We start from the raw sequence: 14807 nt of genomic DNA, 5'->3' as shown, positions 1-14807 counted from the left end.
TTCTCTGGGTACTTTGTCAAAAAAGCCTTTTCTAGGCCTACAAAACACCAGTGCAGTCAAAAAAGCCTTTTCTAGGCCTACAAAACACCAGTGCAGTATATATAGCTTCCTGTCACTGTCCAAAATTTTACCTGCACCTTTCTTGCAATGAAAAGAACATTTACTGTGCTTTCCCCAGCATAAATCCAAACTGCATTTTGTGATTGTCAATAATTTACTGGCAGTCCCTTGTTTACGAAGGGTGTTCCATTCTTATGCCGTGTCATAAGCTGAAAATCATCAGTTGAGTTTTTTATCAGAAAACCTCCAAATTTTTACCATTCTGCTGTTTTGGAGCCATATTTCTTCTGTCGGATCGGTGTCATAACCCCGGAACATGCATCTTAACCCTGGAACATGCGTTGGAAACAGGGAAATAATTTTTGATGAATATACTTGAAGAGTGTCGTAAGCTTGGAACATCGTAAACCGAGCCCGTCATATCCTGGGGACTGCCTGTATTTACTACAGGCAATCCCTGGCTATCAGCGGGCTTGGTTATCGGCGATCCGGTTTTATGGGACTTGTCTAGTGATGAAAATTGGTGATTTTCGGTTCCGATAATTGGGTATTAGCACCGATACATACCTCACAGAGGTGCCGATAAGCCACCAAAAATCAATGATTTTCGGTTACTGGCAATTTTCGCTTATCATCACTCCATCAGACTGGAACCTCCGCCGGTAACCGGGGAATGCATGTATTATTCTCCAGTATTTTACATGTGTATTCTATAATCTTTATTCCTCCATAATTTTCACATTATAATATCACCCTTCTGTTTATAGATGTATGCCTTTCACTATCCTCTAAAGTTGTTATTTCTATCACTAGTCCTGTTGGTCCACCTGCTTTGTTAATCTTCATGTTCTTGTTGGTGTCCTTCACTTCTGTCCTGCTGAATTCCTCTAATGGTCCCAAGATGGGCAGAGCCTCCTCTAACACCTTGTTTATTCTCAACATTCAGAAGTTCTTCAAAGTATTCTTCCTTTGTGTTCTCATTTCATATCCTCACCTTCTTATCATTATATTGTTATTACTGTCATTTTTATAGGCTAATTCCATCCATCCATACATATTTTTGCTTTTCCCTGGGCCTTGGATATTCTAAAAGTCATTTGTTCTCCTTCAGGGGGGTCATAGAGTGGTTTCCTAGCTTCATTTCTTGGCTAGGCCACAAACTACTATTTTACTGACATTTCTGTCTCTTTGTATTGCTCTTGCATCACCTGGATTTTCTTCTGAAACTTTACTTCCTAATTTCTTTTCTCTTATCACTCCCTGTACCTCTGTACCATGATGTGGGTATCTGTACCCAAAACACTTCCACGTACAGTATTCTTGATAAGCATTCAGCCCTTAAAATTATCTTGCCTCAAACCTGATTCTTCCTAGTTGACCATCCCTTGACAGATCACAGCTTGGGTTATTCATCTCCTAGCATGTTTTCCATTTTAGCACTTTTAAGAATTTTTGGCTTGCTACTGCCATACTGTACAGTACTATGTTGAGGCTTCAACCACTGATACCATCATCATTTATGAGTTTTTCTAAGAAGCACAAGCCTTTGATAGGGTATTGCCAGCTCAGTTAAGGCTTCAGCCATTATTCCTGTCATCTTGTTTTGGGGTGTTTGAATGCACAAGTGCTCACACAGGGATGAAGTTAGCTCAGCCTAATGGGTTACAGCCGTCATTCTATGTGTTACAGCTGACCAGACAAGAACTTAACATTTATCTGACCTCAGACAATGGAACTGTTGTTATGCGGTTTAGTTTTTCTTTGTATTGCGTTGCACCACATATGAATGTCCCGTGTCTGTTGACTTTCACTTGATAGTAACGCAGGGGACTCGGTAAGTTAGGTTGAAATTGTCTATTAATATTTTTCACTTTCAGGAGGGGATAAGTATTCACCGGCACGGTTTTTCATAAGTTTAATCTTAACCTAACTATTTCACACGGCCAGCCACACTGGACTTAGAAATTTCTTGATGTTAAGAGAGGAGCGAGTGACACAATCCTACCCAATTTGGTTTTCAAAGTAACTCTCGCTAAAAATTGATCAGAATGAACTCTGGACCTATGTTGAATAAAACTCCGCCTCCTTGAGGACGTCTACTTTACTCTTAATGGTTCAATCTTAACTCCCACTTTTGGCAAGGACAAATCAGGTCAATTTTGCTGATAACCCCTAGTGAAATTGAAGCCATTATTCAGAAATGTGTTGTGAACAATCACTTGAAGCCACTAGTAGAAAATATAGTGGACTATTATGGCCTGATAACAGTGAAAGTGGTAGCCAATCAAATCATACTAGTGATCCTTTCAACAATCCAGACGTCAACTCATTGATGTCAGTCTATCCATTCCCAATGGTAGTAGATAATAAGTCCATTGTACTAGAAGGAACAGTTCGACACTTTGCCTTGCAGCATGATTCGTTCCTAGTGACTGAAATTCCCGAACATAAATTCAGGGAATGTGTCATGCTTAATGATGGTGTATATGTTTGTAACATTGTGAATTTCTATGAACCATTGAGTGCTCTTCATTGCCTAGATGATCTTGTAAACAACAAGAATGGTAAGAACCATTGTAAATATATACCGTTTACAGAAACTTTCAAGGCTCAAATCATTGATGATGAAATTTTTTGTGTTCTCAGCAAACAGATTGAATGCTAAGATTGACTGTAAGTCAAACAAAACAGAAGTTTTCATTAACGTACACTCATTTTCATCTGCTTGTGAATTGGTTATTTTACATAATTTGTATTACAAACCTACAGTCTTCACGACATACAGTTGGAATTTCAGTAAAAGTGTACATCAGTTTGCAGTTATTAACGAATTTCAACTTTCAGAACTGGAATTGGAGACATTCACAAAGCTAGAAGAGGTTCATACTTTCTTTCATATATATAAGACCGAGATTTCTCCTATCATGTCATTCATAAATGTCATTCTTTTAATACTGTTTGCTTTCATTTCTTTAGTAATTGTCAGGAAATTAATATTGAATAAGCTTACCTTAATCAAAGACATGATGGACAGAATCCTTCCTAGAGAGTGATAGCGTTTACCATTGACTTGCACTTGAACATTTGATGATTGATTTTTTTTATTTTACAATTTATGATTGATAACCAGAGTAATAGGCATTTGATATATTTACTTTGCCATAATTTTTCTGCATTTAGTTTGAGTATTTGATATGTAATTCATGCTTGTGTTGTTTGTGTTAGCACTATGATGCATTATAATATTTCTTGCATTTGTTGCTTGTTAGTAGAAATTATTGAAATTGAAGTAATTGACTATAGTCAAGTTGAGTTGGTTATCTACTTGCATTGTAGTCAATGCAGGTAGGTGACCGAGTGATGTTATGCAGTGAATAAGTATGAGATTCACTGATCGGGATTATGAAAGAGAGAGAGAGAGAGACACGATGTTGATAGTTTAAAATGATGAGTCATGGGACCAAGTAAATTGAAGACTAACCATAACAAACCTCCAAGATGTGGGAAAGGAAGGAGGAGTTAGAGGATAGGTTATGAAGCGAAAAGGTCAGCAAAATTGACCTGATTTGTCCTTGCCAAAAGTGGGAGTTAAGATTGAACCATTAAGAGTAAAGTAGACGTCCTCAAGGAGGCGGAGTTTTATTCAACATAGGTCCAGAGTTCATTCTGATCAATTTTTAGCGAGAGTTACTTGAAAACCAAATTGGGTAGGATTGTGTCACTCGCTCCTCTCTTAACATCAAGAAATTTCTAAGTCCAGTGTGGCTGGCCGTGTGAAATAGTTAGGTTAAGATTAAACTTATGAAAAACCGTGCCGGTGAATACTTACCCCTCCTGAAAGTGAAAAATATTAATAGACAATTTCAACCTAACTTACCGAGTCCCCTGCGTTACTATCAAGTGAAAGTCAACAGACACGGGACATTCATATGTGGTGCAACATAATACAAAGAAAAACTAAACCGCATAACACTGTCATGTAGCTTTTATTTTTCCAGAATCTTATTACTTCATTTTAAAAAGTTAACCTGTCACTTCTGTTATTTCAATTGGCCACTCTTTTTCCTATTGTGGTTCTATTTTTCCTACAAGTCTGGATGGATGAGGTTGGATGGGTAGCCAGGCTTGCCAGATGGTGGGGGGAAAGTTAGTTAAGAGTTAGTTGCCTAAGCCTAAAGAAGAGATTGTATTACAGGTACTTCTCGTGAATCATATTAATATCCTGTGAGTAGTTTCACCTTATAGGGTGGGGATTGAGAGAGAGAGAGAGAGAGTAACCATATGCTTAGAGTTTAGAATAAGTTTGCCATTTTGGCATTGCAGCACATTAAATGTATTTACTGATTTCTTCTTTTCAGGCTGTTTTAGAAGAACGACTGGAAAAATTGGCTCTAGAAAGGGCAGCACAAGCACAGTCACGTGTTCATGGGTAAGCATTTTGGGTTACTTCCCATCAGTTTGTTGTTTATTACAAAATAGAGTTAATCATATACAGAATAGAATTATAAAATGTATACTGTACTGTATTTGGTATTACAGTATATATGAGTTATAGTTAAAAATAGCAGGATTATAAAGTACATGAAGAATTAATTTTTTTTATAGCATTCCAAGTGAACTCCACATGTTAATGGAGTCCCCATTTGGAACAGAGATGTAATTGGTAATGTTACCTCTACTTGCATGTAACACATTGCATGTATACTTTCCACATTTCAAGGATTGCAATTTTTTTTATTTTGCATTTAGTGAAATTTTTTTTTTATTGAAATCCTGTTCACATAAAGAAAAAACAGGTTTTGACGTAGGAAAAACCTATTTTTGGTAGTTGCTGTTGAGTCCTCAAAGGAGTTACCTTCCATGGTCTACCAGAGCTCCATGGTGACCAAACTAACATCAAAGAATTCTCTTCTAATTTAGTTGGTCTTTTGGCCAGGTATTGTGTCGTAATTATTAACATTATAACACATGATGGAGTATATAATGGACTCAAAGATAAGAGGGCACTTTCCCTTATCTTCAGCGAAGCTGAACCCAGTTTTTCCAGTGTCAGTTAACCTGCAAGAAAGAGAAGTGACTATTGCGCATGTGCATCCGCCCTCTTGTTTACAACCGGGCCGTTAAAAGACCAAGGAGCCATTACTCTCTGTTGGTCAATGCAGGTTGATCCCTTTGCCCAAATCCCATGCCTTTTCGTCAGGGAAGTGGGAGGGTTTTGAGGACTCAACAGCGACTACCAAAAATAGGTTTTTCCTACGTCAAAACCTGTTTTTTTAAAGTGTAGTCGCTGTTTCGTCCTCAAAGGAGCTTTACAAAAGAAATTGACAGGTGATGAAAAAAGGTTTAACCTATGGAAAGTGTGTGGATTTCCCTTTTTAATGAGAAAACACTACAAACATTCTCAGTCTTTGTAGGGAGAGTGGTTGGTTTGTGCTAGGGTGTAGGAAAATAGGACCTTCTGGGGTGTTTGCCGTGACTTCTAGGTAAACCTTAAGTGCTTGAACTGGGCGTAATGTCCTGTCTGCTAATTTGAATTTTCTTATAAGAATGGATTTCCTTTTTATAGGATCCATATTCTTGGCCAGGAATGATGGGCTAGGGACAATAATAATTGATGGTTAGCTATTTGCATGATGCATCGTCCCCATCTAAGAGAGCCCAGTTCACTAATACTGTATGAGCTCCTGATGCTAATGCAATCAAGATCACCTTTTATAGCCTGTGCATTGTGGTTGTATTGGGTCCACTGAACTGAGGGGCTGATAGAAGTTTAAGCACCTTGTCCAGGGACCAAGAAATTGGAAGCCTTTCGGGAGTGGGCCTTTGTAGAGCAAAAGTGCGGAAGGGAAGTGACAACTTCTATACTGGAGTCAATCCCGAATCCCTAAAGCAAGGGTTCCATTAATGCAGCCTTGTATGTCATGACTGTTGTAACCACAAGGCACTTGTCTTCAAAAGGGTATGTAAGAAAAATATAGTTTCTATATAGAAATCTCAACTGGACTCTCAGTATGGATATACAGTAATCTAACCATATCTTCCATACGGACTGGTAATGCTGGATAGAAGTCCGTAATTTTTGCACTAGGCACCTAGCAATGTTGAGTGAGTAATTATTACAATAGATATTTTTTTAAAAATCTATACGTGAAGGTCTCGGCTTAGAAAGGAGAGACTTTCCTTCATACTATCTGGGATAGAACAGCGGACGACAGTGGAATTGATCTTTTTGTCCATTGTTAAGGTAATAGGAACCAATGCCTGTTTGTCCAATTTGGGGCTGTTAAGTTCACTATTCCTATGAAGGTTAGAAGCGCATCCACCCTTTTGTGCTAGGGTGTTTGCTCAAAACCTTTGAAATCTGGGACAATGGAGACAAAATTTTTGTCCTCCCCTTGTTTCAGTCTTAAGGAAAGCATCTCTTGCTGTTGCTGGACTGTCCAGGTTTGGAGACACATACATCAGGAGTTTGTGATTTTAGTATGTGGCGAACAGGTCCACTTCCGGTTGTGGAAGCATGTTGGCTATTATTTGAAAAGAGTGGTTGTCCAGCATCCACTCTGTTGAGGCTGTCGTTTTCCTTGATAGAGAGTCTGCTATTACAGTGAGACCCCCTGTGAGGTGAACTGCAGACATGTGCCACTTCCTTGCTTGCACCATCCGAAGGATGCCTAACATTACCATATTGAGAGTAGGTGAATGTGATCCAGACCTCTTGATGTTGGATATTGTGGTTATGTTCTCTCTCTTCTGGAGATTTGAGTTTTTTGAGACAAAAAGACAACCATCAGCTCCAAGAACTTGATGTAACAATTCCTGAGTAGCTGATCACCTCCCTGCCACCTGACAATCCTCCCAATGTCCTCCCAACCTGTCAATGAGGCATCTGTGATTTTGTCACTCATACAGATGGGGGAGTCAGGGTGTCCTGTTTCACCAGAGATTCCTTCCAAATTTAAGGCCGAAGTATCTCCCCAACTCTTTTTATCCTCTGATGAGGTCTGTCTCGCATCTTTTTTCTTGCATACGATAGCCAGAATTTGTTCACACTTTTAGTTGCAATCTATGTATTGGATCTAGTACTGACGAGAACTGCAGCAGGCCCATCATGCGTTCTGATTGCCATCTGGAAACTCTGGGCTGTGCAAGGAACCTTTTGAGGACTTGCCTTATTCTGTTTTGAGCATGATGGGGAGAGACAACAGGCTGTGAAGAGTATCTCAACACAGTCCCAGCCACTGAAAGTGTCTGCTGGGCATGAGGCAGGATGTTTTCAAATTTATAATAAAACCTTTTGACTGTACTTTAGTCTGTTGACCATTGCTCTTAGGTTTTTCAAGCACTTTTCTTGTGGGCCCCTAAATCTTTTTGTTTGAGTTCTCGAACGAATACCGTTGCTAGTTTGACAAATATTCTTTAGGCAATGTTTAGCTGAAAGGACATGACTTTGAATCTGTATGTATCTTTCCTTATTCGGACCTTAGGAAGGGGCGGAAGGGAACGGCTATAGGGATGTGCCAGTGTGCATCTTTCAGATCCACAGAAACTGCCCGAGCCCCTTTTTGAAATGATTCAATGTACTTAGGCAATGGTAATCATCAAAAACTTTCGGCCAACAATGTGCTTGTTCAATGTCGATTGGTTGAGGATCACTCTTCTTTTGGACGAGTCCCTTTTGAGGACACTGAAGAGACATACTTGGTGGCGCATATACGCAAGTTTCTGTCCCTCCACAGGGGAAAACTTCCATTGTCTGTGATGTCATCGAAGCTGACCCCAACCAATATAATTCCTCTTGGTATCTGCCTCCTCCTCTGCCTTCACCTTTGATAGACATTCCAGGTGTTGTTTTTCCCTTTTTTCCCCTATGGGATGGTTTTTGGACCTTGTGAAAAAGGATGGCCTTGAAATTGCTGTTGTCCCTCTGCAGGGAATTGTCCCTTCTGACCACTTAACTGTTTTTGAGGAAAATTTTGGGGTGACTGAAGGCTTATATGATTTTTTATCAAAGTGAGCCTTTTTTGGGGTTGGGTAAGGGGAAATTTTGGGTTCTTTGTTTCTTGAATTCCTCTTTTCCCAGAAGAGCGTACACTGTACAATTCTGTTGGTAGGCATGCTCATCAAGTTGAGCCACAGCAGTGACACTGGAGAGTGATTTGATGGAGCTCTCCAATGCTTCCATTCGCAATTTTATGTGCCATTCTAGGAAGTCAAAGAGTGCTTTCCATTGGGTTCTCATGAGACTTTTGGCCTCAACAGCAAAAATTATCCTGGGATGTTCTGGAAGCTTTAAGATGGCAACTTCCAGCAAGGTGGTAGAGGTTATAATGCTGAGGAGTCGGAGCCTAGCATAAAATTCTGACGAGGCTACTTGGTGAGTAACTTGGGTCTAATTCAAAAAGGCAGTAGAGATCCATTTTTCACTGACCTGGTAAAGGGTGATTTCATTAGTTTTTAAAACTATAAGCATAGGTAAGAAAACCATTTCCGTTAGTGGTTTCTCCAAGTCTGGTGAGGATGGTACCAGGTAGGTTTAGGTACCTATATTTCATAATAGCTCCAGGCTTTGTAATACCTGATAATTAAACACACACACACACACACACACACACACACACACACACACACACACACACACACACACACACACACACTCTCTCTCTCTCTCTCTCTCTCTCTCTCTCTCTCTCTCTCTCTCTCTCTCTCTCTCTCTCTCTCTCTCTCTCTCTCTCTCTCTCTGGCAGAAACAGTGATATTTAGCACTGATTAAGGGCTGCAAACACAAATGGCAAGCTTTTACTAGACTTTGCTGCCAAGAAATGTTGAACAGTGGGTAGAAAAGCCACCAAAGGGAAATTATATCTTATTGTATTTTCCTCAGATGCCAATATGGTATCTAACCAAAGTGTTAGTGGAACAGTTCAAAAAAGGGACTTGAAAAATCTGATTTACAAAGCTGAACTTCCAAAAATAGACTTCAGAAGGTTACTAGAAAAAATAAAATAAAACCTAGAAGCAGGGACACTGGCACAGAGCAAAATTGTCTTTATTTAAAAAAAAAAAACTTTATGATGATTCAAGATAACTGCATCCAGCAAAGAAAAATAAAACCAAATGTAGGGATTTTGCCAAAATAATTGGGGATATGCAGAAAGCACAAACTGTAAAGTTACAACTATCACAAGATGCAGAGGCAGAAACTGTTCACCAAAAAATTGCAGGAAAGTAGACTAATTAATCAGAAAGAGGGATTTGGTAGAAAGATATTTTTGTATCTACAGCCAAAGAAAATCCAAAAGTTTCTTACTTATGTGAATATTAGAAAACCAATGAAGGTGCTCCAGGGCTAGCAATATACTGTGTTATGAGTAAAATGATGCTGGAATGGCTTCTAAATGAGTACGTTGCTTGGGTGTACACTTGAGAGAAGATACTCCTGAAATTCTAGTATCCCAGTTATATATCAAGGAAATTCCTATTAGCAAAAAGTAAAATAACAGATAAAACAGTAAAAATGAAAATGAGAAAGAAAAAGTTCAGCTAAAACAAGTCCGGTAGTCTCATTCATTTCCACACTAGTTGACATCTACAAAATGTCCTTGGAATAAAGAAAAGCAGTTAAGGATTATAAAATTGTGGTCACTGGGCTCATTCAATTTATCACGGGTTGTTTATACAAGTGATAAACTGGAGCAGGGTCAGGAAAGTTACTTGATGCACAATAAAGTCAGTTCTCCCCTTTTTGTCACCGGTGGTCCAAGTTTTGATTTTAACAATGCCACTGTTATGTCTGTGCCCTAGCATTTGTGGCTTTTATGGACTGTTTTTCAAGCTGAGGCTAAACATGCCAGATATTCCCACTTGCCCATTAGTCCATCAGTTTCCTCAAGGCATTGAGTCCAAGTACAGATCCACATATGTCTTTGGTCTGTGCGAGGTGTCGTCAAGGCCGCGCAAAGCATTATCGAGTTCACACAAGGCATCAGCGAGTCTGCATGGTTGTCTGCAATTCCGCATCTTTGTTTGGGAGTTTGCATAGTTGTCAGCGATTCCGCATGGCCAGCAGCAAGTCTGCACAGGTGTCAGTGATTCCGCATGGGCGTCAGCGAGTCTGCATGGGCATCAGCGAGTCCGCATGTGTGTTAGAGAGCCACATGTGAGTTCGCGAATCTGCACAGGCGTTAGTGAGTCCGCACAGGTGATAGCGAGTCCAAGGCGTCAGTGAGTCTACATGGGGCTTCTGCGAGTCCACACAAGGCATCAGTAAGTCCACTTAGTGAGAGAGCTTTTGATTTTCAAGTTGCTGCCAGATGGATCATGAGATCTTTAGTGCCTGGTCTAGTGAGACCATCTGGTTCTGTGGCTAGTTTTTTCCATGAGGAAGAAGTTTTCTTATTGGCCTTGGTCTTCCTGACAGCATTCTCCTTTGCCTCCTATTCAGGAAGAGGAGCATTTAGTCTATCCTCTCAGTTTCAAGGAATTAGTTCAGTTGTGCTTAGATATCTGCAGTCTTTCGTTTAAGCTATCAGTTTCTGTTCCTGGGAGACTTGACTCATTGGCAATTGGCAGACCCGTGCTAGCCTCATGAGCTACTGCCAAATTAGAAATTCCACCTTAATTTTAAATTCTTCAGTTATTTAAATAAATTTTAAATACAATACTGTACACAGATCTTAAGGTTTGCATTTTAAAAAATCCTCAAAATGAACGTTCGTTTGTAGAGTACCAGCAGTATATCAAAATCCTTATGTTCCCAGGTGAATTTTGTGTAATTTCATCTTTTCCTGGCTGAGAAGTCATCATAGATCATATTTTGCATTGTTGAATTGCATCCTAAAACTCTCAGGTGAAATGTCCACAAGGAAAGTGCTCCTTTGGTGTTGGTATGTATAATTTATAATATCCATGTTGCAGAAGCTGTTACTTGCCAGTGCACAAAAAGACCTCACTTGTGGCCTGTTCTGGCAGTGAACTTGGAACTGTAGCACTATTTCCAGTCTGCCAAAAGCCGTACAGTATCTCTTACCCTTCAGCCTGAATCACCATAAGATTTTCCAAATGAGATCGTAATTTGCAACATCTCTTGATCTCTAGTTGGTCTTGCTTTTCATGAAATGGTGTTTTGCAAGGTGATATTTTACGAATTTTAGGTTTTAAAGGGATTCAGTTCATATAATCAGATATTTTCCTCATGAAATCATGCATTTTATAGGAGAGTGCCATAGCTCATATGACCCTTCTTGTTGTAACCGTAAAATACCCAAGTTGCTAGACAAAACGTTTGTCTAAATAAACAGTAAAATCTTTCTTAACATTCACTTAAATTTGACATTGTTTTGACATTTCATATGAGGTATCATTAAAGCTGTGAATGGATTTTTGTAAAATGAAATTGAAATATTTAAATTTGTATCCTATGTTTTTTTTTTTTTTTTTTAGTTGCGATGTCCCGGTAGTGACCTGTGAAGATAGTGGCAGGACTCCGTTTACTCCTCAGGAGCCCAAAATTATGATTTTAAGAAGACCACAAGCAAAGCCAGATCAATCTGTAAATGGAATGATTACTGTCAAACAGAAGCAACCTGTTAAAACTTTGGAACAGGTTGGTTTACCTTTTATCCTTATTGTACTTGTATTTATTGTGTATAGTATTTTACTGTATGTCAGTAGCTCAGTCATGTGCCAGAGCAATAGTATTCATACAAGTTATAAAGCTATTACATTTAGGAATGCACTTTCATGATGTCGGAAACAGTAGACCAAATACAAGTTATGACCTTATCAATCTAGTTATAAGCAAATGAGTGCGATAATAATATTTTGTCAGCAAGCTTTGTGTTCACTTGTCGTTATCACTTATTATTGCTGTGATTTAATGTAATGCATGGTGAATTTTCTTATTTTTTTTTTAATTCACTGCATAACTTCCATAGCTATTTTATTTTGATAGAATTAATTGTGATGTTGGTTGTGTATAATTACTGCTACTTTTTAATTTGATATTCTTAAAGGAAGTGATTATAGTTAGCATACAATATAACTTTCTTGGTTGTTAAAAAATGTGGTACTACCTTCTAATTAATGTATGAAGGCTATCCTTGTATTTGTTAGTTCAGTTACATTTCCAAGCATATGTGCAGCTATTAATAGCAACAAAGAAGCCAGTACCAAGCAATTCTTAAAATGAGCAATGACATTATCACTTAATAGAGGATTTGCCTGTTTTTCAAAATGGGTAATTGTGCTGAGTTCACAACATTATTGACAAGACCCACATATTCTTATGGAATTGAACCGTTTCTAAGTGGTTATTTTCCTGCTAGAAAGTAGCTAGCCGTACAAGTGTTAAGCCTTTTGTGTCAGCAGTTTGTGAAACTACCAAATAATGGTATTGATAAAATTATGAAAAACACGCTCCGTGTGAACAAACTGTTCTGTCGTCTGTGAATGTCCCAAGTTGAGTGATCCAAGACTAGCTTGTATACCGGGAGTCTTATGATATGCCCAACCATAACCAACACCACGTTTGTCCTTGTTGCAGAAAGAAAAAGTGAATGCAGACAGTTGCCACCTTCTCACTTTATGTAGTTAACTATCTTCTTCCCTAGCCTCAACAACCAAACCAGCTTTCTCTAAAGGTATATCCATATAAAAAAAAAACTTGATTTGTATATCCAGGAAAGATGCAAATTATCATTAATTTGCAATGCTTTTGGTTTGCATTTCAATATTTCAACATTTTGTAACCATGCAAGGAAACCTTAGATTGAAAAAAAAAATATATGAAAGGAGTTTAACCCTTAAACGCCGACTGGACGTATCGTACGTCGACTAAACTTGTCTGTCGGGTGCCGAGTGGACATACCTTACGTCGACTACAAAAAATTACAACCTTCGGTCAACTTTGACTCAGCCGAAATGGTCGAAAAACGCAATTGTAAGCTAAAACGCTTACATTCTAGTAATATTCAATCATTTACCTTCATTTTGCAACAAATTGGAAGTCTCTAGCACAATATTTCGATTTATGGTGAATTTTTGAAAAAAACTTTTTCCTTATGTCCACACGGTAACTCTGCCAAAAATTTCAGAAATTCTTTCGTCATTTTGTCGTAATTCTTGCACCGTTTTATATTAGCCGTTACATAAAGTTTTATATATGAAAATGTGTGCAATTTCATGTAAAATACAAAAAAAAAACCATGGTTGTAGCTTTTATCAGTTTGGAAATATTTTCATATAAATCACGATAAGTGCCAAAATTTCAACCTTTGGTCAACTTTGACTCGACCGAAATAGTTGAAAAATGCAATTGTAAGCTAATACTCTTACATTCTAGTAATATTCAATCATTTACCTTCATTTTGCAACAAATTGGAAGTCTCTAGCACAATATTTCGATTTATGGTGAATTTTTGAAAAAAACTTTTTCCTTATGTCCACGCGCGGGAACTCGGCTGAAAATCTCAGAAATTCTTTCGTCACTTTGTCGTAATGTTTGCACCGTTTTATATTAGTCGTTACACAAAGTTTTATATATGAAAATGTGTGCAATTTCATGTAGAATACAACAAAAAATAACTCATGGTTGTAACTTTTATCAGTTTTGAAATATTTTCATAAATCACGATAAATAGAAAAAATTCGACCTTCGGTCAACTTCAACTCGACCGAAATGGTCGAAAACTGCAATTGTAAGCTAAAACACTTACAGTCTAGTAATGTTCAATCAATTACCTTCATTTTGCAACAAACGGGAAGTCTCTAGCACAATATTTCGATTTATGGTTAATTTTTTAAAAAAACTTTTTTTTACGCCCGTGCGTTATGAATTCATGCATCATTTTGTGATAATATTTTCTCTGTGATGCTTGATCATTTTACAATTTGTTATATACCAAAATCATCGCAATTTAGTGTACAATACAAAGAAAAAAAAACTCATTAGCTTTAACCGTTTTGCTCACAGCGCGATTTGTATACAATTATATATGAATTTTTTTTCGCGCTGTCATATATTTCAATATTTATATATGGTAATGATATTTTTTTTCATTTCTGATGGTTGCATACTAAACTTCAGACAATGACAAAAAAATGAGCCAAAAATGAACTCTTAATCTTTAAAACTAAGCATGCTGTGATTTTTTGAAAAAAACTTTTTTTCTGCTTCGGCGCTAAGTCCCGAACACTGCCGGCATACGGCAGACACTTTTGTAAATAGAGGCTCGGCGTTTATAGTGATAAATTAGCGATAACAGTGTCAGTATTTGGTTTTTTGTGATTCATGTCAAATTGGAAGTTATTGATATTTATGAATAATTGATAAATTATAATCATGACTGATTGTTAAAACAAAATAATCAACTTTATTTTTTGGTGTAGAAAGCAAAGCTGATAACTATTGTAATTACTACACAAATTTATGTAATAAGCATGAGAGGAGAACATGATTAGCAATTAAGGACTAATTAGAACGCAACAGTAAGCTTTAATTGTAAGGGCCCATGAATAATAATGATAAGCAATAGCGACAAAATGTGTGGAAATGGCCGCCTATTGACACAAATGCTGTCGATACATTTAGCTGAAGCAAGGTTATAAAATACAAAACAAGATTTTTTTTGTTACACATTTATTGACTATACACACACTGTCACCTAGGATTATCTGACACCATGGACAATTAAAAGAATTGTTGAAACATTATCTATCAAAATACAAAAATTTATGCTTATAGTGCTTAG

At 37.8% G+C, this 14807-nt stretch overlaps 1 protein-coding gene across 1 annotated transcript in view; it reads left to right on the top strand.

Annotated features, from left to right (window-relative positions):
• Nucleotides 1-14807, top strand: part of LOC136830374 (SUZ RNA-binding domain-containing-like) — a gene marked incomplete at its 5' end in the record, with an annotated part of 703764 nt that overhangs the window by 646123 nt on the left and 42834 nt on the right. Inside the window, 2 exons of the mRNA XM_067089909.1 lie at nucleotides 4419-4489; nucleotides 11500-11662. Coding sequence (XP_066946010.1) covers nucleotides 4419-4489; nucleotides 11500-11662 — 234 coding nt within the window. The remainder of the gene's footprint in view (nucleotides 1-4418; nucleotides 4490-11499; nucleotides 11663-14807) is intronic.

The sequence above is a fragment of the Macrobrachium rosenbergii genome, chromosome 46 (genome assembly GCF_040412425.1).
Source record: "Macrobrachium rosenbergii isolate ZJJX-2024 chromosome 46, ASM4041242v1, whole genome shotgun sequence".
Lineage (NCBI taxonomy): Eukaryota > Metazoa > Arthropoda > Malacostraca > Decapoda > Palaemonidae > Macrobrachium > Macrobrachium rosenbergii.
This window is presented reverse-complemented; position numbering and strand designations above follow the sequence as displayed.